This window comes from Falco rusticolus, chromosome 6, assembly GCF_015220075.1.
Source record: "Falco rusticolus isolate bFalRus1 chromosome 6, bFalRus1.pri, whole genome shotgun sequence".
NCBI classification, from domain to species: domain Eukaryota; kingdom Metazoa; phylum Chordata; class Aves; order Falconiformes; family Falconidae; genus Falco; species Falco rusticolus.
The window spans coordinates 20297526-20325517 of NC_051192.1; the positions used below are offsets into that span (position 1 = coordinate 20297526).

The 27992-nt window shown below is 44.6% G+C and overlaps 1 protein-coding gene across 2 annotated transcripts; it reads left to right on the forward strand.

Moving 5' to 3' along the window:
- Positions 1 to 1592: 1592 nt before the first annotated feature.
- MTMR9 (myotubularin related protein 9) lies at positions 1593 to 27965 on the forward strand. 2 transcript variants are annotated; one of them, XM_037391873.1, is made up of 11 exons: positions 2229 to 2395; positions 4983 to 5088; positions 5250 to 5358; positions 6087 to 6212; positions 13363 to 13536; positions 15533 to 15750; positions 17348 to 17509; positions 20027 to 20168; positions 20730 to 20950; positions 23154 to 23305; positions 24013 to 27965. In XM_037391873.1, the coding sequence occupies exons 1-11, from the start codon at positions 2344 to 2346 to the stop codon at positions 24162 to 24164; spliced, it is 1614 nt and encodes a 537-aa protein (XP_037247770.1). In that variant the 5' UTR covers positions 2229 to 2343; the 3' UTR covers positions 24165 to 27965. The 2 variants fall into 2 exon arrangements, with proteins under 2 accessions (XP_037247769.1, XP_037247770.1); XM_037391872.1 differs by lacking the exon at positions 4983 to 5088 and having other exon boundaries at positions 1593 to 2395.
- Positions 27966 to 27992: the final 27 nt, after the last annotated feature.

The window sequence follows — 27992 nt, forward strand, 5'->3', positions numbered from 1 at the left end:
CGTCCACGGGGACCTTGACAGCCTTAGAGGTGGGCCTGTGTGAACCTCATCAAGTTCAGCAAGGCCAAGTGCAAGGTCCTACACGTGGGTTAGGGCAGTCCTAAGCACAGAGAAGAACTTGGGGATGTCGGTTGATGAGCTCAGCGTGACCCAGCAATATGTGTTTGCAGCCCAGAAAGCCAACTGTACCCTGGGCTGCAGCACCCGCAGCGCAGCCAGCAGGTCAGTGAGGGGGCTCTCCCCCCCTGCTCCGCTCTGGTGAGACCCCCCTGCAGCGCTGCGTCCGGCTCTGGGGTCCCCAGCACAGGAGAGACACGGAGCTGCTGGAGCGGGGCCAGAGGAGGCCAGGGAGATGCTCAGGGGCTGGAGCAGCTCTGCTGTGGGGACAGGCTGGGAGAACTGGGGTGGCTCAGCCTGGGGAGGAGAAGGCTGCGGGGAGACCTTAGAGCACCTGCCAGTGCCTAAAGGGGCCGGCAAGAAAGCTGGGGAGGGGCTTTGGGCAAGGGCAGGTGGCGATGGGACACGGGGGAATGGCTTTACATGAGAGAGGGGAGATGGAGATGAGAGATGAGGCAGAAATTCTTCCCTGTGAGGGCGGCGAGGCGCTGGCCCAGGCTGCCCAGAGCAGCTGTGGGTGCCCCATCCCTGGCAGGGCTCAAGGCCAGGCTGGACGGGGCTGGGGGCAGCCTGGGCTGGGGGGAGGGGTCCTTGCCTGTGACGGGGGGTGGGACTGGGTGACCTTTAAGGTCCCTTCCAACCAAACCATTCTGAGTCTATGAAAAGCACTCGGGCTTGCGCACACCTGAGTCTCTGCATCCCCACCGCCAGCCGGGGGATGTTGGCGCTGTCCTGGACGCTCCACGCGGTAAAGGAGCAGCTACAGACCACAGCGTGCCCTGGAACAGCGGGGAAATTTTGGGATGATGCCCAGGATGATATTAAGAGGGGTGGGGGTGGGGGGAGGTCTGTCCTTTCCGAATAGCTCCGACTGCAGCACAGGCTGGGACTTACGCTGGGAAGGAACGGGTACAGCCGTAGCGGGGCGTCGGGCAGGGGCGGCCGGGGGAGCCCAGCTCCGGGCTGGGGGGGGGCGGAGAAGGGGCTGACGGCTCCGCCGGGAGTGCGGGGGCGGTGCTGGCCGCAGCGCCTTCTGTGTCCTGCCGGAGAGCCGCCCCCTGCGCCTCTGCGCTCCCCCTGCCCGCTCCCTGCGCGCCCCCTGCGCGCCCCCTGCCCGCTCCCTGCGCGCCCCCTGCCCGCTCCCTGCGCGCCCCCTGCCCACCCCAAGCTCCGCCCCCCACCCGGCCAGGTCACTCCGGCATCGTCCAGGCCCGCCCCAAGCCCCTCCCCGCTCCTGTCCCTTCCCCCATTGGCTTTCCTCCGGTGAGTCCCCGCCTCTCTCTGCCCAGCCCGCCCCTCCGGCCCCGCCCACCTCCCTTAAATACCCCGTGAGGCCCCGGAACGGCTGTCGTGGGGCTGTGAGGTGCACCGGGCTCTTCGCGGTAGCACCGCTTCCGGTAAGAGCAAGAGGTCCGCCCCCGGAGGGCGGCCGCTGGCGGTGATTGGGTCTGGCTGGTCACGTGAGCGCCCAACATCCGGGAAAGAGCCCGTGAGTTTCCGGCCGGGAGCGTTCTGCCGGGAGCCTGCTGGGAGCAGCGGGGCCCGGGGGTCCTGGGGCGGCTCGGCGCGGCCGCTGCCCCCCTCCGCCGCCCCCCTCCGCCGCCCGGGGCTACCCTCCCCGGCTCCTCCGCTGCCCTCCCGCCCCGCTGCGCCGCGTCCCCAAGCAGCAGCCCTGTCCTTCCTTTTGTCAAGCACCGAAGGTCTCCCTCCCCGCCGGTTCCCCTCAGTGAGCCGCCAAGGGAGCCCTGTCGGTCAGGCCCTGGGCGTCCCCCTGGGAAAGCGGGGGCCGTTGTGAGAGCGTCGGCCTGCTTTGAGCGGGGTTTGTGGTAGCACCCGCTCTTCCGGCTCCCCGCATCGCCTTCCCCCCATCCCCGCGTTCTGGCTGGCTTCCTGCAGCGGGCCGGGGGACAGGCCCACCCGCGGGTTATGCCCCCGCCTGCCTCCGGTGGCATCGGACAGGGCTGCCCGCCGGTTTCAGGCTGTCCCCAGATTCTCCATCCCGTCCCTGCTGCTGTTGTTGAGGCTGCCTCTGTTTCCTCCAGAAAGCTTTTGTGGCAAAGGCCTCCCTGGGCCCATTCCCTTTCCTAGCAAGCATGGAGTTTGCAGAGCTGATCAAGACCCCTCGAGCAGACAATGTCGTCCTGCACCGCCCTTTCTACCTAGCAGTGGAGGGGACTCTCTGTCTGACTGGCCATCACCTCATTTTTTCTTCACGGCGTCAAGACAATGCTGAGGAGCTGTGGCTGCTGCACTCCAACATTGATTCTATTGAAAAAAGGTATGCCTCCTAATTTCCCTGCCTACCCATACTAAATTGTTTGTGTCCCACGGGTTGAAGAGTGGTTGTCAATACTGGCTTGCACCTCAGCTGTCCCAAATCTAGGTCGGGAGAGGAGAAAGGACAGTCAATTAGAGCATGGGGCAGAATGTTGGTATGGGCAGGTTGATTCTTGATCTGTTTGGATATTGTCGCATCTTAAGAGGGGTTTTCTGTCATATATAGGGTCAGAATTTTTAATGTTTAAAAGCCTTTGTTGACAGTATTCTGTGTTAAATGTTCATTGCATTTCATCAGTAGTTCTCGAAATGCTTTATAAAAGATGCATCTTTACCGCCACCTTTAAACAAAGATGGAAGCCGAAGCAGTGATAAAGTCATTTGCTTTGGGTCACTCGGCAAAACTGATGACAGGAGTGGGCTCTGAACTTTCTCAGCCCCAGATCAGCCCCCTACTGCTCAACAGCATCATCCCCATACTTCTCCAGCTGCTTATGGAAATCAATAACACTTGAACTGGAGCTGCAGCACTTTTTTTCTCCTTGCCCATCCCGTTTTGTTAAAAAGACTTCAGGGATGAGCCTCCATACCATCACTTCTGTGTGCTTTGTGTGCTATTGCCCCATCATGCTTTCCTTGTTGAGTGGCAGTCCCATCTCACCTGGTCATTGTCTTCTGCTTCCTCACCTTTTTTCAGTTTCCTCCTAATATTTTCTTTTTGCTGTTAATTACAAAGTCACTTCCCTGTTTCCCCTGCCTTTGAAGGACATCTGGTAGATATCCTTTCTGCCAGCAAGCCTGGAAAAATCAAGCAGCAGTAATTAAAGATACCAGATTGCCTCAGAATCGGAGAATGGGTGAAGGACTGGATGCTGAATAAGGTTGTTCCCATGTTCCAGACTTCTCTGAGAATTTCTGACAAATGCTGCATCTTGGCCTGAGGGTGGAGAGGAACAGCATGGTGGAAGCCTCAGGAATTTAGTTCCCATCTAGTACTGCTCAGTCATCAGGGTGGTTTGTCCTTCTCCTTATGCTTGTACTAAACCATCTGTAGCTCTGTTGTGAAAATTACTGTAGACAAGCTTTTCTTTCTTATTTTTTTATGAGCTTAGTTGCAGTTATAATGTAAGTTAATACCAAATAAGCAAGGAACACTTTAAATTACGGCAAGGGGTAGTGTGTTGTTAGCTTAGTATGTGATTAATAAGTTAGGTACATCTGCACGTACTTGCAGCCTTTATTGCCAGCCCTGGTTTCTAGAAGGTCTCTAGAGTAGACATCTCCTTCCCTGAGAGTAGCTATGTGTGATTATAACGACAATGAAACTTTGCTGTACAACAGGGTAAGAGTATATTCTCGGTGCCTGAGAGAATGGAATAACAAGGCCTTTAAACCATTAAAGGTTGTGGAAGGGTCCAGTTTGGCACTACTTCAGGTTATTAGTGCATGACAACTGTTACATTGTGCCAGGTTCATAACATCTTTTCTGCTTTCATGGTAGGAGTGTCTTTTGTACAAAATGGTGTTTTCTCTAATTATCAGATGGTCATCAATCAGCTGCTTAAATTTTTGTGGCTTTTTAAGTGACTGAAGTAAGGCCTGTAGGGTTTGTTTGAGAAGCAGAACAGTCTCTGGTGGTCTCCTATGATCTTTTTGGTTAAAGGAAATGGAGCCCTGGTGATGCATTATAGCTGCACTGTGTTGTTATCTCAGACCTGTGAAATAGCTCTGCAGCGAGGGCAAACGATGCACAGACTGGCTCTGCTGGAGTTGCGAAACTTTTCTGTCAAAATGCCTGTAGTTCTTCCTTCAGCACTACCCAAATTATAATTGGTTCTGCATGTTAACCTTTGTCTGCACGGAAGAAATAGATAATGACCTTTCTGTGGTAGTAATAATGCTACAATAAATTACAGGTGCCTTCTGTAGCAGAGGTGAAGCAACCCAGAGCTGAGCAACAGCTCTCCTTGGAGTGTGTACAGCTCTGCCCTTCCTGGTGCATGCCTCGTCTGACTGAGGGTTAGGCCACGAGGGACTGAAACTTGGTCCTGCAGGTCCTGCCTGCTTCTGCTTCTTGCATCACCCTTGGCTGCTGCAAGCACTGCTGTGGTGTGTGAGGAAACTCAGCTGCTTTTCCTCAGTTCGCTGCTTTGCGAACCAAAATCTATGTCATTCCTGTGAATGCTAGCGGCTAGTTAAAGAAAACGCTGTTTCTGTTCAGGAATCATCCTTCTTTTAGGTACATAAGGAAGACTGGCGAGGGCGTCTGTGAGCTGCGTTTTTGTTTGGTAGCATAGAGCTTTTTCTGGGTTGACTTGCATTGTAGCTAGCAGTGGTAAGACGTTGACTTCTCTTGAGGTCTGCAGAGCAAATTGCTTCGTGGCACTGCAGGTATCAGAAACCAAACTTTCTTGTAAAAGACAAGGGAGTGTAACGTAGCAAGGCTGAAATGTTATTTTAAAAAGCAAATTAACCTCACGTGTTTGTAGCAATATTAAAAGTTTCAATGCATTACTTCAGTGAAACTGGAAACTTCCAGTGCTATCCGAAAATACCTGAACACACCTTTTCTCTGTCATGTCTTAAAGAAAAGCTGGGAGGAAAACCTTCTCTTTATCTCATATCCAATCACTGCCGTATCCCAAGGATGGAATTAAAAAAGTGGACAACAACTTCCAAATACCAAATAAAGAGGTGACTTTGTTTTGTTTATTTTTTTAAAGATGATATTGCAGATAAATTACTACTAATGGAATTTTGTCTTGTAGGCATATGTTGTGGGAAGAGCTATAATACCTCTTCGTACCTTAGAAGATCCCATTCTTAAGAGGCTCTTTCTTTGTGTCTTGCTGTAGGTTTGTGGGCTCATTGGGTACCATCATTATAAAATGCAAAGATCTGCGAATTATTCAGCTGGATATACCTGGAATGGAGGAGTGTTTGAACATTGCTAGCTCTATTGAGGTAAGAATTCATAATGATAAATTACTCCTACATTCCCAGATCTTGATCTGATCTCAACAACCTTTTTTTCAAGAAGGTTTTCATTGATGTTCTGGAAGGCAAGTGACAGCTGTGGGAGATTTCCTTTCTATTGTTAAAATATTGTTGCTTGTAGGTGTGGGTTTTTTTTAAAAAAAAAAAAAAAAAACAACCAAGAAAAAACAACCAACCAACCACCCTACTTTTCTTGATCAAGTATGTTGTTCTAGCATTTGGGAAAATGAAGCTTGGATTCATCGTGCCAGAGTGTGAGGAGGCAAAACAAAATCAGGCTGGTTGAATTTCATGCATCTCAAACAACATGACTTCTTGAGTTTAAATTGTGTTGTCAGTAATGGGGTAAATGCTACATAGGGTGTGTTCCATTAGTTATACCTGTTCAGTGTGTATCTTTCTCATCCTGTGGTGTGCTGTTGCATAGGGTAGCCTGCAGAAATGATACTGTGTACAACCCCACAGCTGCTGTTAGATTGTCTGTTACCTGCTTTTGTTTGTGCTGCTGGTTTTTTATGTACATTAAAAGACTTTCCAGGTAACTTAGTATATGACCACTAAACTTGAAATACTTCCGGGTGGCTTAAGTTTGCATCACCAATATTAGAAGAAAACACTGTTTGCTGTATGTTTTCCTGCAATAAAATAGCAGTTTGAGTGAATTAAGCAGCTGTTTATTTCTGTCTCCCACACAGGCACTTTCCACCCTGGATTCTGTCACTCTCATGTATCCTTTCTTCTACCGGCCCATGTTTGAAATTGTTGAAGATGGCTGGCGCTCTTTTCTGCCTGACCAAGAGTTTGAGCTCCTTAGTTCAGTGGTAAGTTGGATGTTATGGGTATGCACAGGTGCTTGGATATACTCGTGCAGGTAGCTTGTGAGGTATTTCACCCACTGGTGTCTGGACTGGAAATCCTGGATGGTAAGAATAGCAGTCTGGTGCCTGGGTGAAAACTGGGTGTTGTTCAAATAGTCACTCTGTAAACATCAGGAATTTCTTTTTGTGCTCACTATTCCTATTTCACACTTGTGTTTCACCTTGTACAAATGGAGTTTTGAGGCCTGTTTTGAAGTTGCCTGGGAGGACATGAAGGTCAGAAATGTTTTGGTCCTTATGGGGATGGCCTGCCTTATTGTAAGAACCAATTTAAGACCTTTGGCCCAGGTTTGTTGTACTTAACTTTGCATCGATGAATCTCTGTCAACCTCTTAATTGAAATGAGGCTGCCTTTAAAAAATTGCTAAGGATTTCTTAGCGCTCTAGCACGATGACAGTAGATAAAGGTACCCAATTTGAAACACTCTTAGCTCTAGTTTGTGTTTGGGAGGGTTCAGAGAGCAGGAAATTTCCAGTCCTATTCTTCCAGGTGCTTTGAGAACATGTTGGTATTATTTTGGTAACTGTGAAGTAGGAATTGTTCTTGTGGGTGTTGCCTGTTGTATCTGTTATGCAAGTTTCATTTTAGGATGCTGAATTTGATAGTGGGAACTGGCTCGGTTGCAGTTGCCTGCCTGTTTTAATAGTGCTTTGGGTTAGCATCTCTTTGGTCCAAGTCTTTGTTTCACATTAAATATGTGTGCTTGCTGCATCATCTTAGGTTTCTGAGACCACATCCATTAGTACAGCATCAAAGAACATTGATTTTTTTTTTCTTGTCTGCAGCATTTATCACTTCCTGTTTATGACTAATAACTGAGTAACATGATTAGCTTGACCAGCTTCATTTGAAATCACTAGAAAATTAAAGGAGTTAAGAGACCTTTCTATTTTTGTCTCCTGATTAGAGTACTCTATGTCCTATCTTCATCTGTTGAATAAAGACATACAAACTGACCTGTTGTTATAACTAGCACCACAGTTCAGTTTTAATTTCAGCTGAAGAAGTCAAAGATCAGAGTGTTCTCCTGTTTGGTGGCAAAGCAGCAGATGCCTTCCCAGCTCAGCAGAGGAAGCTTGCAGGCATCTCGCTGAGAATCAAAAGGCCAGTAGAGGTGCTATCGGTGAGAAGGGAGGAGTGTGAGAGCAGGGTTGAAGGCAGCAGAAGGAAATCCTTTGGAGCTCAATGAAAGATTGCAGGAGATGGTTCTGCCTCTGTGTTTTGCTTTCTACATGTAGACAAAATCCTTTTTAGATTTCAGGGATCAGATGACTGCTGATGGTTGTACTTACTAGCATGATACAGGTGCTAACATGGATCTGTTGATGCCCCCCTTTTTTTTTTTCCCTTTTTTCCTTCAGAGGTTTAAAAATGAATTGACAGCTTATTTATGAATCTCCTGGCTTTTGGAACATATGTTCCTTGGAAGGTTTTTGTTTAAAAACCTGATTACTTCGCAGCACTACATTTCAAGGGCAATAATTAATTTCTGTAAAAGGTGACTAACAGCTGTTGATTAATTCTTGGCTTTTAACCCAAAACATCAGCTCCACTTTAACAAAAAACCTCCACTTCAACAAAACAGTGAAGCTGTTCAACAAAACAAAAGCTGTGTTCAAATGACTTGTGTTTCCTGAACAAGAGATGAATATATTGTGGACCAAATATTTATTGTTCTTTAATTGAACTGTCTTACATGACAGGCTAGAATGAGTAAATGGCTGATTTAATTTTTCTCCTCCCATAAGTCAAATGGAGAGTTACCTCCCTCTGCATTAAATCATCCATCTGGAACTGTTATGCCTTTACCTTCCCCAGTATGGTAACAACTTGTCAAAAACCGTGTTTCATCCACATTGCACCCCTAGTAACAGATTAATTCCACATTTTTCTGCTACAGGAGAGTTGTTTTAAAAACTGACCCATTCTATAGTGGCAAAGTAAAACTATAAAAATTAAAGATTAAAAAAGTTAGGTAATACAGTAAAAATGTAGTTATTATACTGTATAGTTATTTATCTTGGTGTATGTTGTGCCAAATGTGTTTTCTCCCGACACACATACCCACTGTGTGATTTTGCTCAATTTTATTGGTCTGACAGTGTGACCTAGCATCACCCCTAGAATTTGATAGAAACCACGTAAGTGCTTTGTCCCTGCAGCTCAGCTCCAGGATGAGGGAGGGTGCTATATACTATCACAGCAGTCTTGCATTTAGTCCATGAAGGTGTAAAGGGAAGAGCTGTTAAGTCAAATGTCTTCATTTGATCTAAAAAAACTGGAGGAATTAAAAGTTTCAGTGGGCTGTTGTTTGCCGATGGTTGCTGGTGTGTGTACTACCTGTTTATTTTCTTGGGAATAACCTACAGCACAGGGAAGCAGGGCTTCTGTCAAGTGTCTTTCTGTGAACTGCTGTTCTGATAAACCCGACAGATCAACAGAATAGTTCAGTTGACAATTAAATCATATGAATATAATCAGCTCAACATTTCACTAAATGTCAGAGCGAAAACTCCACAGTTCCTGCAGGCTCCGAATTATTGTATTGTGAGATGAGAATTTAAAGATACTATAGACAAATATATGAATGGAGTAAAGTTGCACAGCATAGTTAATACTTGGTTATCCAGCTTTTTGTTGTGTGTTGTGTTTTTGCTTGAAGCACTGGGTGGTTGATACGTGAGATCTGGATTGGTTATAGGTATGTCAGGTGAAACATGTGGGGAAAAAAAAAATTTCTTCACTGTACTACTATGTAACCAGTGAGTGGCTGAATGGAATTAAGAGTACACACAGGAGGTTTTATTTTTTTCTGAGGAGTTTGATAAAAGCTAATAGATTTCTCTTCTGCCAAATTCTACAGCTGCAAGATACTGCAGATTGTAACTCTGGAAAATTCAGTTTCTTCTTAACTTTAAGTGAAGAGGCCATGAGAAGGTTGTATACTAACAGTATAATTAACATGAAGGTATTAAATTGCCACAAAATTCACTTTCTTCATTCACTGTTTTTCTTTTTTTTTTCTTTTTCTCCCCTGCCCCCACCCCCCCCCCCCCCCCGCCCTCTGTTTTGTTGTAGGAAAGAGCTCAAGGTTCTGGACAGTTCAGCTGTGTGTGCTGTATTCTGTACTGGAGCTTCTTGAAAAAAGCTGAACTTCCTGGGTTTGGGCTCAGTTTGCAATGGTGTGAAAAGCCCGTATTTTGCTCTTATCAGGCAAACATCAGTCTTTGCATATGTTGTATACTTCTTGTCCACACTCAGTCTCTTACTAACAGGGCTTGTTGCCTTCTGCCTGTTCTTGGGAATAGCCTCTGTCTCTGCTGCTTTGCAGCATCCTTTGAAGTCCATGCTGGTTTCTTTACTTTTCTTCTTAAGGCTTATTAGTAGATCTTGAGTCGTTTCACACAGTGTTGTGCAAAACAACCTCTCCTAATAATTGTAAGTTTTAGGAGGAAAGATAACTGTTTTTAGCCTTTCAGTAACATTTGAAAAATCAGTATCTCTGAACAAGTACTATGACAAAACTAGAAATGTAAAAGTTAATCCTGCACTGTGTTCAAGGCAATACTTCTGACTACTTTGTTTTCTTTGGAGTCCTCTCCCCTTTATGCTCAACCACCAATCCTTTGCTGCTTCTAGCCTGAAGTGGAAGTGACTTTTTCTGAATCCTTTAAGTACAGATCTCTTGCTGGGAGAAGTAAATGTTAACCTTGTACTTCCTCTGAGCTTCATGCAGCATATATATCCAGTGATGTCTGAAGGTGAGATCTACCTCTTCTCTTTCATTGCAGTCCTGTTTCCTGTATCTGCATCTACTGCTGCACATACTTAAATTGCTGTTACCTGCTCTTCCAGTTGTAATGGCAACTTTTTCTTCCAAATTGCAGACATACCCCAAGCAAAAGCCAAGAAGATACTTGCACTGTTGGGTTTTACTGTCTGATTCATCTTGGAGTATACTTTTCGCAGTCTGAAGCTGGCATTGCAGAGGTTAACTGGATCTCTGCAGAAGTAGCTATGCTACAGAAGACAAATGGTGCCAATTGCTGCCACGATCCTCATCCTTCCCATGTAACAGTAAATTATAACTGGATGACATAACATATCGTCTGTCTTGCATTATAAATGGTGAGGAGGGGAGGTTATGGGCAGAGTTAAATTACCAAAGTGGGAGATAAATAGGATCAATACTCTTCCATTCCTTTTCATGCTGGTGATATCAGTGACAGTCAGTCTCTCAAATCATACCACAGAGTTCTGATTTTGCCTTCTCCACATCCTGTGTGGCAGTAAGGTATTTATCAGTTCTGTTCTATATCCATGCTTTTTTCATTGTAAACAAATTGCACACAATCATATGAAATCTGCTCTAACTTAAAGTAGACACCTCAAAAAGCTATAAAAAAAATATCATTGTTGGTGCATTAACATAAAAGCATGAGCTGTGACCAGCCAGCCTCCTTTACATGATCCAGGGCTTTTAATCTCTACCTGTGACGTGACTGCCAGAGGCAATTTAGCTTTGCATCTGGGAGGACCTTCGCTTTTTATAAAAGGTAGATGTTCAGAGCTGTTTTGAGGCTAGTGAATAATAAATAAGCAAGGATGGTGCAAACCTGTCTGGATAGGCTGCTAAACACTAGTAGCAGTTGCTGTTCTTGATGATGATAATGCACATGTACCTTTCCCAGCATCTCTTTCTTGGGCTGTTACCAAAAGGGACAGTTTTGCTGTCTCCTATGCCACAGCCTGTGTGCCTTGGATCTACTGATGACAAAACTGTGTTGTGAATTGGACCAGCTTGTTCTTCTGATGGAAAGACTTCATTGCCAGAAATCCTACCTCAATCAGTCCTAGTTTACCATTGGACCAGTGAGCCAGTCAGATTGGTTTCTATGATCAGGTACCAAGCAGGAGGTGTAGGGGCAAGAGGCAGCAAGCCTCTGGAAGAGAGGAAAGAGACGAGACCTACCTCTGATCAGAGCTGTATAATTAATGCATGTTAAACCAACCTTTCTGAATTGATGTGGGCTTCTGTGTATTCTGTTACAGTATAATTTAACTGTCATGCTCTTCTCTTACTTTCTGTGATACCTGCTTTATCCCCCTACTTTTTTGTCTAGCTGAAGCTTTCTTTGAACACAAATGAGTAGAGGTATTTTTATGGCATCTGTATGAGGTCTCTGCCTACTGCAGCGGCATGCAAATGTTTCCCAGTCTACCAAAACCACCTCAGCTGAGGGGTTACTTAAGGTCTTGTTTGCTTTCTTACACGTGTGTCATGTCAATGCCTAGGAACTAAAGGAAAAATCCACCTTCAAAGCAGCTGCCTCTTCCTCTTCAAAACGTTTTTATATTTCATTTTTACTACTTTGTGTCTGGAGCTTTTACAAGCAAACTTGACTGCTGTTCTGCTGCTGCTTTTAAGAATTTAACACTGCTGTTAAAATTAAAACATGTAGAGGCTTCTGGGTCATTTTCCCCCCACTGAGGCTTCTGCCAGTAGGTTTTGTTGGCCATAAGAAAGGTAGGGTAAGGATGCACTGACTGAAGATACAGCCCAGTCAAGCCACCATCCTGCCGTCAGGGACCATGAGCTCAGTTCCCTGCCAAACTTTAGGCAAGGTTCTGCTGTGTGATATGTGCCCCCGTGGAAAATATATGCCTTGTGGCCATTTGGCATACCTGGATGGTATCCTCAATGCAGGAGAGTGTGGTGCAGTACCAGTCCAGAAGCAGCAAGCCCTCCATGAAGGCTGGGTTTGTCCAAGGTTGTAGTTAGGGCAGTGTCAGCTCTTCCAGCCTGGACTTCGGTAAGCGAGGACACCTTGTCAGCAAGGTTGCTCATTGACCTTTGGGTTTGTCTGAGACTGAGCCAAGTCCTGCGTCTGATCCTGGGTATCGGGTAGCCTGAGTTCTCATGCCAAGTGCATGCAGGGTGCCAATATTCAGCACTTCTTTCACAAGTGTTTGGCTGAAAAACTATGTAACAGGAGTTCACGATGAGACCTTTGGGCTTAGATGCTGTATTGGTTCCAGAAGGTGCTTTTGGAGGAAGAGCTGCAGTGCTTTATGAAAGCAGAGCCCATAGAAGAGAGCCAAGCTGGAAATGTTAAACTGCAGTTTTCACCTCAAAGCAGCTTTATCATCTGGGGTTGGTAGACATTCTTGCCTTTGTTGGCCACCGTTGCCTTGTGGATAGTATTACTAACTTTGCTCTCAGTACAGATAGAGGTTTAAGCCTGTGTTACCTGCATCTAAATCAACCTTTTTCCTCTAAGTCTGCTGATGTAGGAATACTTTTCTGTTCTGGGGCCTTCCCAGAGGCATACCATGCTCTTACTTCCTATGAGATTGAAGCTGTCTGCAAATTTTCTGAGTTATGTCGTAATGTGTACTGCAGACATGCTGTCTGCTGTGTCTGTGAAATAACTAAAAGCTACAGTTGCCCATTTCTGACCACGCAGGCTTATTTTGTGCTGTTTGAGGATGTGGATAAACCAGATGGGGAACAGTTGTTCAATTCCTGCACCTCAAGAACTGGAGTCACCTGATAAAGCTCATAAGCAACAGAAGAAGTTATCTGCATGCTGGGTAATGAGCTTCTGGGAGCAGCTGCAACAAGCTATTATGATTGCAGGCAGCATCAAGAGGTGTGGGAGCCAGAAATAATTGGTCAATAAGCTTATAAATGGATATTAAAAGGACTAGGTAGGGATATACCTTAAAGCATCTGTAATACAACATCTGAGAGATAGTGGGTGAGGAAGACACTGTAGAGAGTGGCTTGTTTGTTCTTGAATGGCATCTTCTGCCATGTTCTTGTTTGAGACAAGATGTGGTGCTGGATTTGATCTGACAGATTAGTGTAGTTGTGCTGTTATGGGGGGTCCAGATTCCTGTGTGAACAAAAGTGATTATGTCAGTAGTGACAACTGAACTTTCATCTGTGGTGCAAATAGCATAGATCACCAATATTACTCTGTGCGTGCTTTGTCCTGAATAGGGAAGATCCTCTGCCCTAATATGTTATGCTGTAACAGTAGTAATGTTTTCTCTGACCCAAAGCCTATGTGTTCTGATCTTTTTCAGACAGATGAATGGCGTCTAAGCTGCATCAATAAGGAATTCTCTGTCTGCCCCTCCTACCCTCCAGTTGTCATTGTCCCTAAATCCGTTGATGATGAAGCGCTTCGGAAAGTTGCCATGTTTCGCCATGGCAGTCGCTTCCCAGTCCTGAGCTATTATCATAAGAAGAATGGGATGGTAAGCTGCGTTTGAGTAATGGTTGTACCTGCAGGAAGTGTGTGAATCCATTGAATGAAAAAACAACTTGAGCTCTAGACTTAATACAGTTCACACAAAGTTTGCTTATTTTGGTTTCCAACTTAGTAAGTGTATGCAGTGAAACTCATTTTGGGTGATGGAATGAGTAATCTCCATCCTAGAAACAGCTGTTAATCTGCTTGTTTGGGAGTGTGTGTGGCATAAGCTTGCTTGCAGCAGTAAGAGCAAGATGAGACTTGTAAAGCCACTGCTGGCACCTTTATTTGCTTTGTCAGCCAAGAGGTTTTGTGCTGAAAAGATGGCAGAAACCACATTGTCCTGTCTCTGGGTGGTGGGCTGTTTCCTTTTTAACAGTCACAATGACAGCAAGCATGCCCAGAGCCAGCACCACTTCTGCTGTGTAACTGTTGAAGGAACAATGTGTAACAGGTTTCAGGAGCAGCAAATTCTTGGTGTTGTGCAGACTTTAGCACCTTTTGACAAGCCAAAAATCTAATTGAGTGAATGATGCACTGTAATTAAGAAATGTACTTAATAAAATTGTTGAGTTAATTCTTTTTATCTCTTGCTGATATGACTAGTTCTGAGGGTGTTGGGATGTCCAACCTGCAGCTTGTCAACTTGATCCAGGGTTCTGAGTCAAGTGCTCTGAAGTGTTCTCACCTCCTGTTGCTGAGACTTGTAAGGCTTGAATTGGAGGATGTCTAGTCTGACTTAGTAGTACCTTTGGGTTTTTTTGCTTTGCTTTAAAATCAGCCATCCACCAACTTCATAACAGTTGTGCTTTCTGCTTTTTCTTGGCTCAATTGAAAATTATTGAGGGAAGATTTGTTCAATTGCCTCTCCAAATTGTGCACAGTTCAAGTGTGAGGAATATAATAGCACTTGGCTCAGAGTGCTTGAACTTGTGACAGTAACGCTGGCTGTCATGTTGCTCTCCTGACTCAGAGTTCATGAGCATAGCTTGGCTTGGTGACTGGCTGCCCTCACATTTCAGTTATTTGAGCTGCTGGGATGCTTTCGGAATTGAAAGGCATTTGCTAAAGAGAAATCTCAGCTCATAAATCTGTGGACCCAAGGTTTATTAGTCTAGCCACTAAGTAAAACTATACCTAAGAGGCATCTAACACATGAATGACTCAAGTGTTTTAAAAACGCAGTTGGGAAGAGATGTTAAAGATGACAATCCTGAAGATGTTGGTTGATAAAGGAACTATCATCAGGAAGCCAGTTCAGTGGCTCACAAAGGTGGTACTAAGGGAATAATTAAAGGGATAAAGCCTCTAAGAAGGCATCCGTAAGTTAGAAAGCAGCCTGCCAAATGATCGCTCAAGTCAAGGATTTCTACTTCTGTTTTTCAAATAAATTCAGTCCCTGCAAGGGATTGTGCTTGAAAACTGAATGATTCAGGGCAAGGGAGAGCAGCAGCTGTAGGAAGAACTAAGGGGATGTTTCTGTGCATCAGGCAGTGCAGATCAGGACGTTTGTCTGTCTGGGTCCAGGTGTGGTGGATCAAACTTGAAGCAGATGGAAGTAGGAAGCATGGTGGGGTGAGAGCTGCACCTGCTGGTGAAACTCCACAGAAAAGAGCTGGAGATCCAGGAGGGCCCCACTTGAATTTTAGCCCTCAACTGACAGAGGAAGCTTTTTAAGGTTGAACTATCTCACTCCCATAAGCATTGTAACAGGTGACCTGAACTGTGAAGGAAAACAGGAGCACCCTGGGTGAATTTCAGTAGCACACTTCTCTAGAGAACTGTCCTCCATGCCTGGTGTTGAGAACCAATGATCTAATGCATCAGTTTGCAGTCTGCATTACAGACCCCTGAGAAATCCTTTAATGGAGGGGTGTCCTTTGCATACTGAGTTTAAATCTCTGTTCTTGGCTTGGCGCTCAGGTGATCAGTGGCTTTCAGTCTGAAGTCCCTCTATTTCCCTGGAGAAATGCCTAAGTCATGGTTATTTGTCTCTGCAGGTCATGATGCGAAGTAGCCAGCCTCTTACAGGTACAAATGGGAGACGGTGTAAAGAGGATGAGAAGCTTATTAATGCCACACTACGGCCTGGCAAGCGTGGCTACATCATTGATACGAGGTCCCTGAATGTTGCCCAGCAGGCCAGGGCCAAAGGAGGGGGCTTTGAACAAGAAGTACACTATCCCCAATGGAGGAGGATTCACAAATGTATTGAGAGGTGGGTGAAATAGCACAGGCTCTCCTCTGTGTGTGGCTTTGTAGGGTTGCATTGGCAGAGCCATGCTAGCTCCACCAAGTGTTTGCTTCTGTAAGAAGTGGCCATGTAGCCTGGTTCCTGTCAACAGAGTCACGTTCTGTTTTTGACAAAATTGGGGTATGTGCATGATAAAGGTGTTTGGCTTTGGAAAGGTGTGTTTGGTTCCTTATTCTGAACAACCTACTGCAGGTTTCAGACATCAGGCAATCTCCCTTTGCCGTCTCTTTCTCTGACCATATGTAGCTGTGATCCAGCTTTCCTGTGTTCCCCTTTTGCAGTAGCGCACAGGAATTAGCAAGTACCTGGCCAGAAAACTTCTGCATTTGAGGATTTGTTCTGTGGCAGTCATGCTTCTGTTACACAGTAAATTTCTCTAGACTTCTAAAATTGGGTTATTTGGAAACAAGCTACTAAGTTAATAGACTTTTAGTCTGACCTTATTCAACTGCTTTCAAGGCTTAGTTTTGGAGAATCCTTCTACATGGGCATGCAGTAATGTTACTGGGGCTATTGGAAAGCAGTTGCTCCTCTCACCACTCTATGGGCCAGCTCTTGAGGAGCTAGTATAAGGAATTTCCTGCCCATTGCTTTGAAGTGTTTGGCTTTGCTTCTAAAAATCTTAGGTGGACTTAAATTTTATGTTGATTATTTTACAGGTGGATTTAAGCATCAGATAGAGGAATGAATAAACCATAATATGTGAAGACTAAATATCTCTTTGTCATTTGGCTTTGTCAGAGATCTGTTCTTTGATCCAGTCTGCTAGTTGCATCCTCTATTAGACCTGAGCACATGCTGGAATCAGTGTTAAGTGGTGTTTGATCCATCAGTAGTTTGGTGTCCCTGGCAGGTGTAGTGTGAAACAAGACCAGAGAAGCGTCTGGTTTTATCAGCTGTATGCTGAATGCCAGCTTTCCAGGGCTTGAGGACATAATGCAGCAAATGCAGAAATGTTCCCTGCCCCTGTTTTTCTTTCATTCTTAAGAAATTAGCCAAACTAATTTCTATGTTGCAAAGCTGAGTCTAGTTTAAAAATGTGTGTCACAGTGGAGATGTGTCCTTGTGTTGGAAGGCTTTCAGATTCCTGTTGCAGCTCTACAAGTTAAAACTCCCCCAAAACTTCTGGTGTAGTACAGAGAGTGAAAATGCAGCACTTGAAGCTTGGCTGACACTTGCTAATGTCTGTACTACCGTCACACTTGTATTTGGTAATGGGGGTGAGGCTACTGTAACACTTTCTACATGGAAAGTGTTAAGATATGGCTGCACACACACACAGCTCAAGATAAGGAAAAGACCCTGCTGTTGTAATGCCTTATGAAGCAATTTGCTTTGAAAAGTAAGAGACTGCTTATGTCCAAAGAGTGGCACTGTGCTGGCTGTTGGCCCTGGTTTGGCATTACCGTTGAAAGCAGGAGACCTCACTTCTATAGGGTCATGCTTTTTGAAATGACTGCATATAAATTGTAGTGCTTGGTTTTGAGATCAGTGTATTTCTGTAAACATGTTGTCCTTGTTGCTGTTACTGCTTATCAATAATATTTTGCTTTTCCCAAAGGTTTAATATTCTGCAGGAAAGCCTCATCAAACTTGTGGAAGCTTGTAATGACCAGTCACACAATATGGACCGCTGGCTTAGTAAACTGGAAGCTTCCAACTGGCTGACTCACATCAAGGAGATACTAACTGCAGCCTGTCTAGCTGCTCAGTGTATTGACAGGTAAATCTTTTTCAGAGAGCCTTGAGTTTCTCATTCACTCATTACAGATTGCTTGTTAAATACCTCTGCTTCCACTTTAAGTATTAGTAACTGGCTTGCTTGTACCCATGCAACATACCATTTCATCATGGTTGAGGAATGTTTCTCCAATAAATCATGCTTGCATCTTTAGAAGTACAAGCTGCCTGAAGGAGGAAATATTGACTAAGAATAGGTATTGGATCATCTAGTTAAGGTATATTCCTGCATCTGATGCAACCAATCTAATGTAGTTAACTTCATTGAAGGTTTACGTTAGAATCTGTCCATCTCAGACATGTATCTGTTCAGTAGCCTAGTAAATTGAGAACACAGAAGTGGTTATAAAGTTTGTTGTTTGGTGGCTTTTTTTTTTGCAGCTGAAGTTTTCCAATACCCCACCTTGCTTCTAAAGATTAAAACAATGGCATTTTCTTATTTTCCCCAGGAATTGGTCTGGTGCTTTTTATTCTTGAAAGTTTTATCCCCATAGGCCTATTTAAGCAATCCTGTTCATCCCTTTTAAGTGCTTGCGACTTCTTTTAACCTGACATTCCTTTAACATACTGCTGACTTGGCTAACTTGTCTTCAGACCTCTGGCTGGAGAACAAAAGCTAGCTGTCGGGTGCCACGGTTTGTAAGACCAAATGCAGGGGTCTAAATGTGATTTCTTTGTGGCTCTGTCGGGGAAGGCCCTTCTCAAAACCTGGGGAAAACCTAGCTTTTCATACCAGCTAGGGAATATTACACAGATACACAAGTAGGCTGAAATGCAGTCTCATTGGTAAAACAGCATTACTGCATTAAAGTATGAGCTGCTGTGCTTTTTAAAAGCACTGGCTGTGCTTGTTTAGTTATTGACTGTGCCAGAAAAGGATTGCTCTTGATCAATAGCTTTATCTGTAATTCTTTGCTGCGTGTGTATAATGAGAAAGATCGGTGACGAAACTCCTCTGGCTTGTTGGGACAACGAGCAATTCCATCATTTTTTAACTTTAGCTTTGCTTTTTCTGTTTACCTGGTGCTATGGCATGCCAGCCTGGCATTGGTGTCTGGTCTGCCTTGATTACAGCTGGGCTAACAAGGGTGGTTCAGTTATATCGGCTGCAAGGAGGGAATGGCTGGGACAGATCTTGAAGGTCTGGGGCCTGAAAGATGAAAGGTGAAAATAGTGTCATCCTGGTGTGCCCCGTTTTGAGGAGCATGTAGGCTTGCGGTTAGCCTTTGCAATTGTGCTTGACTGTTAAGCAGCCTCTTTATCTGCCTTGGGGAGGAAGAGAGGAAAGGATCTGAATATTATTTATACCATAGAGGCAACCATAAATGGGTTGGGGTTAGATGTAGGACTATAGACAAAGGTGTTGCAGTACTTAAGGTACAGATTTTTATGCTCTTCATTTCAAAAAGCAGGTCATATCTGCAAGGCTACTTGCTTGGTAGATTGATTTTTCTTACCAATGCTTTGCTGTGTACCTTGGATCTCTGTATAGAAACAAATGCAACCTGCAATTCACTTTCTAGATGTAAGGATGTTGGCAGAAGTGAGACATTGAGCCAAAGTTTGGGAAGAGTAAAGGCAACAAATACCGTTTAACACTATAGTCTTTCTTTCAGGAGCATATGGATGAGATTTTGATATTGTATCCAAATACAGCATAAGATGGAGAAGAGGGGAGGCAGTTGGCTGTCCTGGGCAGCCCCTACTGGATTGGGGCAGGGGGTGACAGCACCTGGGCCCCTAGCAATGTGCAAAACCTTCCTGCCCCAAACTCTGAGGGCACTCTCCTCATGCTGTTCTGTTGATTCACTTATGCTGGCTGATGAGCGAAGAACCTTTGGGCTTGGCTCTTTGACAAGCTTCCTTGCTCGGCATGCGAACTCTGCTGCCTTTCTGGAGGCCAAGCTCTGTCCATCTTTCTTTTTTTCCTGAACCAGCTTATTGGCTAGCTTTTCTTGCAGTAAACCCCAGTTGAGGCCCAAATGCAATTAAGCCCAGTTTGAGGAAGAATCTGAGTGTTGTTTTGCAGAGCATCTGAGGGGATGATGTGTCTTCATTGCAGTGCTTATGGGAAAATTTCAGAGTACTTAGCAAATCCAATAAATGACACAAGCAAATTTTGAGATGCATTTCCATGCTATAACTCAAAGGGGTACCATTTCACAATTGTGAGAACCAGAAAGAGATCTCACCATGCATCTCTTGTCAATGTGGCAAAAGCTCTGGATTTCCAGAATGCTTAGCAAGAAGCTAAGCCTAAAGTGATGTAAAGCTCTGGTTAGTGTTGGTTGAGTATCCACGTGGAGAAGGTGGTATGCTTCCATGCAGGATGCGGAGCTTATGAGAGAGAGGAAATGATAAAGTGCCAGCAAAACCTCAGCATTGTCATGGTAGCAATACTGGTGTCCATGGGTTGTCATGGTGTCCATTGGGATGCAGATGTCCTTGATGTGTTCTGCTTGTTCATACCCTTACTCCTTTCCACCTTTTTCTTTTACAGGGAAGGTGCATCAGTGTTAGTCCATGGGACTGAAGGAACTGATTCAACGCTCCAGGTCACTTCTCTGGCACAGATTATCTTGGATCCGAGGTGCAGGACCATACGTGGCTTTGAATCTCTTGTTGTGAGGGAGTGGCTTCAGGTAAGAAATGCCTATGGACAAAGCGGCAATCTTTTCCAGTGACAGTTGTATTGAGAAATAGCCTGAGAGGCAGCAAATAGGTTGGACCTTGTTGCAGCCCTGTGTAGTGTGAATGGCCTTTGTCCTAAGAGCAACATCATTAACTGACTCATTTGTGCCTCTGCCTCTCATGGTAGTGTTTTGGTTTTGGGGATTTACCTGTTTTGTGTGCTCGGGGTGAACATCTCTAAATTTAGAGAATGCTGTTCAGACTAAACCACAAACTTAGTTCTACTCTTTGCACTTCTGCAGCTAATATCCTCAGCCTGGTCCTTTGGTGCACCAGCTTGTTTTGGTAAAAATTCTCTGATCAAATACAAGGTTATTTACATAGCCTGAAAAAGGCAGCAAAGTTGGTCATGGTTCCTAGCAGTTTGTGACTGGATGCTTGAAGAAATTACTGTTGTAGATGAGAGTAGTAATAGCATTGTTGCATGGACAGAACTAAACCTAAAGTCATTTTGCTACATGTACTCACATCCCATTAGTCTGTGTGATGCTTTCTCTGATTCTTGTGTATAGGCTGGTCACCCCTTCCAGCAGCGCTGTGCCCAGTCAGCCTATTCAAATGGCAAGCAGAAATGGGAGGCCCCAGTGTTTCTGCTCTTTTTGGACTGTGTGTGGCAAATACTTCGTCAGTTCCCTTGCTCTTTTGAATTCAATGAACAGTTCCTCATTATGCTCTTCGAACATGCTTACGCTTCACAGTTTGGGACTTTCCTGGGAAACAATGAAAACGAAAGGTTGGTGAGGATTCTTGCTTTGAACTCTAACTATTGGACTGTATCTGATAAAAATAAAGGTACCTCGCTTTGAAAAACGGTGAGGGTGCTTGCGCAGTCTCCCTTAGCATGGGTGAACTTCTCGTTGCAGTTATGTAGTCTGATGCAATGTTAGGGGGCTTGTCCCTCTTACAAGTGGGACAGTGTGACTAAATAAATTTTGTGGTATGGGCAGGGAGCTGAATTAATCTTCAAGTCCAAGCTAATACCTTAGATTGTCTTTTCGGTTTCCCTCTGTGGCCTTGAAAGATCTCTGCCCATCACCAGTTTATATAGTCTCTTATGCAGAAACTCTTCCCATAAAAGAATAAACAGCTAGAGTTCAGCAATGGTGTGACTCATAGTGGTGAGAAGCAAACTTGTCCATGCAGGCCTGGAGGAGAAGGTCAAGGCAGTCAGAAGCCAAAGTTGAAAAGTCTGGTTCTTACCTTAACTGTCAGGGAGGAAGATGACTGCAGCCCAGTGGTCCCAATACCACCAGGAAAGGAAGGCTTTGGGTTTTTATATCATCCATTAACTGTTGCAAGTGGAAACTGTGGAAGATCTTATCATAGAATAGTTTGGGTTGGAGGGGACCATAAAGATCATCTAGTTCCCCCCCCCCCTGCCATGGGCGGGGACACCTTCCACTAGCCCAGGTTGCTCCCAGCCCTGTACAACCTGGCCTTGAACATCTTCAGCCTCAGTTACACCTTGGCAAAAGTTTTACTTGTTTGGCTCTGAGCGTCAGGATTAGGTTTGAGGTCTCTTTGTCCATGCAGTACTGCAACTTCAATGGAAAGACCAAAAATCCCTCCAGCTGTAACCTGTTACTCTGAGAAGTGTGAATTGTCAGTTTGCATTGGTTGAGTTTTTGAGTGAACGCTATGAGCTCTTGGATGGGGATGCTTGTGCAGCTTTGAAAGGAAGCAGCCAGGACTGCATTCTGCTGGAGTCTGCCTTGTCAGGTTGTGATAGGCCTGTGCTGAGCTTTTTTAGAAGCTTGAGCAGATCAGCACCTAGCTCCTGAAATCCTAGCCTGGGCTAGGTGCTGTGTTGTACCAGGTGGGGCAGCTCTAGGCATGCCCCGAGTAGGGCTACTGGGAGTAGTAAACACGGTGGAGCCCCAGAGGACTGGAGCCTTCTGTGGCAGATGCCAGCTGCCAGAGAGGTTTGGATTCCTGTTCTGAATTTGGCAGTTCTGTTCTCAGGATTGCTGACCCTGGTAAGACCGTGTCTGATGGTGTCCTCCTTAACTGAAGACCGCTGAATGAGTAAAAGGGAAAAACAGAACTGATAATTACAGATAAGGAAGGCAATTTAAAGCTTCCTATAAACGTGTCTGCCCTTAAATGTTGCTTAGAAGAGATTCTTCTGCAGAGCTGCTGATTTGGTCATCTGCAAAACCAAGTTAGACTTGAAACCAGTAAAATGAAATTTGAAAGAATATTGAATGTTACATGTAATAACCTGCCTGTCACATCTGACCATGTCAGCCTGTGAGCACAGAGAATGTTTGAAGTCTGATGTTAAGCCTGTGCTGTCTGAAGCATTCACAGGGACAGTCAATCTCCTGCCTGGGTGGCAGTTCAATTTGCTAGTGCGAGCAGAATGAAGTTTGCCAGAATTTAAGGAACAGACCCAGACCTCTGTATAACTCCAAACGTGGAGGTAGTTTGACCCAGGAAAACAGCGTGGCTTTCTCTCTGTGCTCTGATGCTTCTTGCCACCAGAGGGACCTAACCAGATGTGCCCATTGCACGAGTCCAGCGGTTCTGCCGCCTTAATGTACCCTGAGAATTGCACTACTGTCTGTCCTTGATGCAGACCTGCCACACCTCCCAGCTCTGTCTTAACACAGGAGTTCAGTCCCTTTCAAAGCCTGGCAGTCGAACCACTTCGAGCAGGTGACTTCATCTGGACAGCAGGCAGCTAACTTCACCCAACTTATAAATGTTATTTCCCCATTGTTTCTTCAAAACTGACTGTAATCAGCCAGGTTGAGTAAATGGGACAAGGTAGAAGCCTAAAGTGGCATTGGTGAGAGGTACTGAAGGGATTAGCCTGAACTGTCTGGGCTAGTAGCACATGAAAAAGCTTGTGGCCTTCTAGTCTGTGAGGGTCTCACACAATGACTCTTTACAATATAAAAGTGAAAGCTAACTTGTCCCTATGGGTTTGTTAGGTCTAAACTGAAGCTGCCACAAAAAACTATGTCCCTGTGGTCCTGGGTGAACAGGTCTGAAGAGCTGAGAAAATTCCAGAATCCTCTTTTCGAGGCCAACAGCCTTGTCATCTGGCCCTCTGTTGCCCCACAGAGCCTGCAGCTCTGGGAAGGTAAGCTAGGCTTGCTGCTTCTATGGCAGGCAATATATATTTTGTGGCTACTTGTAAAGCTTCTTAAGCACTGTCTCTGCTCCATGCTTAGTCTGTGTTCCAGCTGATGGCAATCTCACTCCCTTTGAAATCTGTTCCAAAGTATTTTTAGCATGTGCCATCCCAAGAGGTATAATGCTTTTTCCTTCTAAGGTTTGGTGGTGTGCCGCTCTGTGCCAGGGAGCCTTACTAGTACCACGTAACTACTTAGCACAGTATTTCTGCAGTGATGTAGCCTAATCTACAGAAGTTCTGCAGGCCTCAGGCTTTTGTTCTATATCAGCCAAGACTTCCCTTTCTCCATTACTGACAACATTGTGTGGTAGGTCCCTGCTGCAGAAACTTTCTCCATCCCATGCATGCTGAAGAGTTTACTTATGGTGAAGCAAGCAGGCTGTCAAGGCAAGGTGGAGACTGAACATGGATAGGTCTGATCAGTATATGAGAAAGAAGTACTGAAACCCCCTCATTTTTTCTTTATTAACCTTGTTTAATAAAATGGTGAACTTGGAGAGGAGGGTCAGTATTTCTAAATGCTGTTTGGGGGGGAGGGGGAGAAAAAAGTGCATGAACTGTATGCACATAGCTTGAGAGCTGATGAAATATGGATAACGTTTCTTCCTTGTTACAAGAAACCCTTCTGACTTGCACTGTCTCTGGGCTTTCAGGTGTCTTTCTTCGGTGGAACAGGCCTTCCAAGTTCCTAGATGAAGCCCACGAAGAAATGATCAACATTATAAAATACAACAAGGAACTTCAGGCAAAGGTTAACGCATTGAGGAGGCAGCTAGCAGAGATGGAAACAGATGATAAGATGTAGGAGAACCTGTGAGCTGGCAGGGCTTTGCCTCAGGTCTTTCCTTTCCAGTCCCCTTTTAAAGACTAAATATGGACGGTGCATGTATTGCAGAACCCTCTGGGTCAGCTGACCCTCAGTCCTCCCACTGCTAAAACCTTCACTTCACACTATGTACCTCCCTGGTCTCTGGGAGGGATTTTTGTTTTGTTTACAGAAGATGTACACAGCTGGGCATAGTGTCCTCTCTTGGCAGCTTTTCTGTCTCAAAATTGTGTACAGTGTCGTCAGAAGCTGGAACTCTTGCCTCCACTCAGCTGTATGGATGACCAGGATGGGCCAAGAGACAGGATGTTTCACATTTAGCTTGAACTTTTTCAGGTTTTGTTGAACTCCTCAAACACTCGTCGGGATTAAAATACCAAGTTATGAATAGATAAGTAAAGGCATTTTATCTGAAAGCACTTGCCAAGAGTAAGGCAGCTTAGTTCTCTAGATTCCTAGAAAAACTAGAAAATGGTATAATTTAACTACAGGCTTTACCAGTCTATAAGATAGTCTCAGTAGCCTTCACATCTAACAGTTGGAGGGTTTTGTGTTAAGCATTGGCTCAGAAGCAGTAGTCAAACACCAAACTAGAGCAAGAGATTTCAGTGCACTACAGAACTGAACTAGGGATTCTGCTGCTAGTGTTCATGCCGTGACCTTCAGTGGAATTGTCCCTCATGGACAAATATCTTCCTAAGGAATAAAAAACTTTACTTGGAAAACAAAAAGGTTAAGTAGTTGGCAGAGGCATTCACTGCAAAACAGTGGCTCAGAGCAGTCCTTTTAACTACGGCTAGGCTGCTCTCTTGAAACTTCCAACCGCACTGGCTGGTTTTGTATGCTTAAACAGGTTCGCAGCATGGCTAGGATGCAAGAGCAGCATTTAATCTACAGCTCAACAAAACATTTTTGCTTTACCTGGCGTGCTTCTTCCTCTAGTGCTCTTACTATACCTTTTGTGAAACATCAAAAGCAGAATTTGGAAATTAAGGTGTTCTAACATACTCGGTAGCTGCTGCAGGTTAAGAAGCTGTCACACTACAAAAATGCTAATAGTTTAGATCATTTGTAGGTGCTAAAATTGCTTAAAGACTTTAGGGTTAAGCCTCTTTCCAAGTAACTGTATTTTGTAGCTGATATTTGTGTTTCTGTGACTGCAATCTACTTTTATAAAAATCAGTTTTCACTAGACAATTTTTTTCCTTTAAAAAAAAAACCAGAAAAGTGAGTCTGAAATATTAACTCGCCTAGGCATTTGTTCAGCTTGATTGCATTGGTAGCTGTATGTGACTGAGATGATGTGAATTGACAACAACATATGTGGCTGGGATTATTTTAAAAGCACTTTGTTAGCCTGTTTCTACTGAAATTAGTGGACCTACGTTAGATCAGAGTTGATCCCTTTGAAACTGTTGAGCTTCCATGATAATTTATGCTGGTTTGGAATGAATCTGCCTTTATTTAAAAGCCACTTCTCACAAAGGTAGATACATGTGAAAGTGCAGGATCTTCACTTGTTATAGAAATAAGTGGAGAGTAATCTGCAAAAATCCTGTAACCACTAAATAGATTTTAAGAGAAGTTCCATAACAAAGGAAGCGATATAAAATTGTGGTAGTGATTAAGTGCTACCTTAAGGAAGTAAGGACCAAAGCAAAAGGCATTAATTATTTCCTTCTTGACTAACCTAAGCTTAGTCCTGAAGTCACCTGACTTAAAAAATAAGAAGGTCCCTTTTAAATCTTTTTTCATTGAAGGCAGGAGAATAATTGCCCCTACTTGTGATACCGGTTTGCTTTTAGGTTTGGAGAGTGACATTCTCTAAATCAAGTCCGACAGAGTGCTGCTCAGGGTGGCTCTTGACGTGTACTGTGTAACAGGGGAGGGCACAGGTTGGCCATGACTTCCTCCAGACATTGGCTTTGGAGCTACCTTCTGGTTACATTGCAAATCTAAGCCCTGAAAATCATTGCTCACCCTTCAAAAGTAAATCTGTGGGATCTACACCTGTCTGGATGTTGTATGCCTATCCAGTTCAGAATTTCCACTGTTTCTGTACATCTGAAATGTATTATCACTACCCAGATAGGAAGGATTCAGAAGGCACTGTTTTCCCCATAATGGACTATACATAAAACACACTTAAAGGTTATGCAATTTATTAACATAGTAATTATATATTGAGCTAAATAATAGAGAAGGAAAGAGGTGGGGTTTTTACCTAATTGCCTGGCTCTAGTCTCTCATGCAAACTGCAGGCATCTGAGGAAATTGTGTAACCAGTTGTGACAGCTAACAAAAGGCAGAAAATTATCTCTGAGCTGGCATTTCATCCTTGACTTGTCTGTTGGGGCTCAACGCACACCAGAGTGCCGGGTGCTGCCTTGGCTTAGTGCTGGTGTGGATCACAGCCTTCACGTGAAAATGCTAGTGTGGGTCTGAGTAGCCACAGCAGTTTCTTCCCCGATTTCTCTGCCATGGGTGGCCTTGCAGTCACTGCCAATAGCAGGAGCTGGAGGCTCAAGTTAACCTGCGAGTAATCACCATGAGACCTTATCTGGAGCGGTCCTGCTAGGTAGTGCGGGTGGTGGAGCTGAGACAATATGCATGGACCCTTACAGCCTCCTGGGAGAAGACAGTTCACAGATACTTTGTCAGGCTACTTGCATATTCTCTTTTAACCTTTTCATTCCCAGTGCTTTCCAGGCTCCAGTCTGGTGGCTGCTCGGGTAACACGTAATGGAGCGCTCCAGTTCTTTGCTTTCCTGTATGCCCCACACATTTATACACATACCTAATATTGATGATCAGTTTGCTTCCTCTTAGAGGGAGATACCCGCCGGACCCTGCCACACGCCATCGCTGACACCCGTTTTGCAGGTTACCTGTGTCTTCCTGAGCTGTGAGCGCTGTGGCAGTGCCCGGCTCGGGCTCTTTAGCCCGACACTGCCTTACACCTTTGCTGACGCCCCTGCTTCTGCTCTTTCTGCACATAGTTATTTGTGTAATAAGCTGGACACTGAGGGTCCCCTCGCCCAAACTCTGGGGTCAGTCAATGCGGACGCTCTGCCATTTACCAAAAAAAAAAAGGGAAAAGGATCTAACTTGCACAGTTTTCATAAGGGAATATATACCTTCAATATTTTGATTGTATTAATCTAACTCTTGAATGTGGTGACTGGTTTAAGTGCACTATTGTCCATGTTGCATATGATATAACTTAAATTGCACTGTACAGCATATTGGCGTCTAATGTATGCTTTGCTAAAGCCCCAGAAAGTGCTATCGTGTACAGGTTCCTGTATGAGGAGAAAATGTCTATACTAGCACTCCCTTTTTTTGTAACTCTGTGACATTGAATAGCACTGTGTGATGTGTGCTATGTGTCTATCAACTAGTACAAATTTAAGTGATGAGTGCACTTCTGTCTGAACACCTGGAATTGCTAACTGGACTTGGATGCTGCATCAGTCAGTCTTGTATTTCTTTTATTGATGAAATAAGTAACAGGGCTGGGAGTTGTATGCTGTGTTGGTAGATGTATGATGTACATTTACAGAATCCCAACTGCTGTGGTGTTAAATATATTGCAAAAAAAAAAAAAGTAACAGATCTGAGAAAAACTGTCATGGCTCAAATTGCTTAGCCATTTGGAGGGTGAAAACCAGATACAAAGTGACTGTAAACTTTGCTGTAGATATGTTGAGAACATAGTAGAAATGTCTGTTCAAATTAAAACCTTGAAGACTATAAAAGTTCTTTAATCACAGTGTTGAATTTCTGAGTACTGCCTTCATTTTTCCA

Excerpts from the sequence above, each read along its gene's own strand:
- MTMR9 (XM_037391872.1), top strand. The coding sequence starts at position 2,211 with ATGGAGTTTGCAGAGCTGATCAAGACCCCTCGAGCAGACAATGTCGTC. Across the intron at positions 6,213-13,362 it reads TTGAGCTCCTTAGTTCAGTG|ACAGATGAATGGCGTCTAAG; the intron begins GTAAGTTGGATG and ends GATCTTTTTCAG. Across the intron at positions 20,951-23,153 it reads GGAAACAATGAAAACGAAAG|GTCTAAACTGAAGCTGCCAC; the intron begins GTTGGTGAGGAT and ends TGGGTTTGTTAG.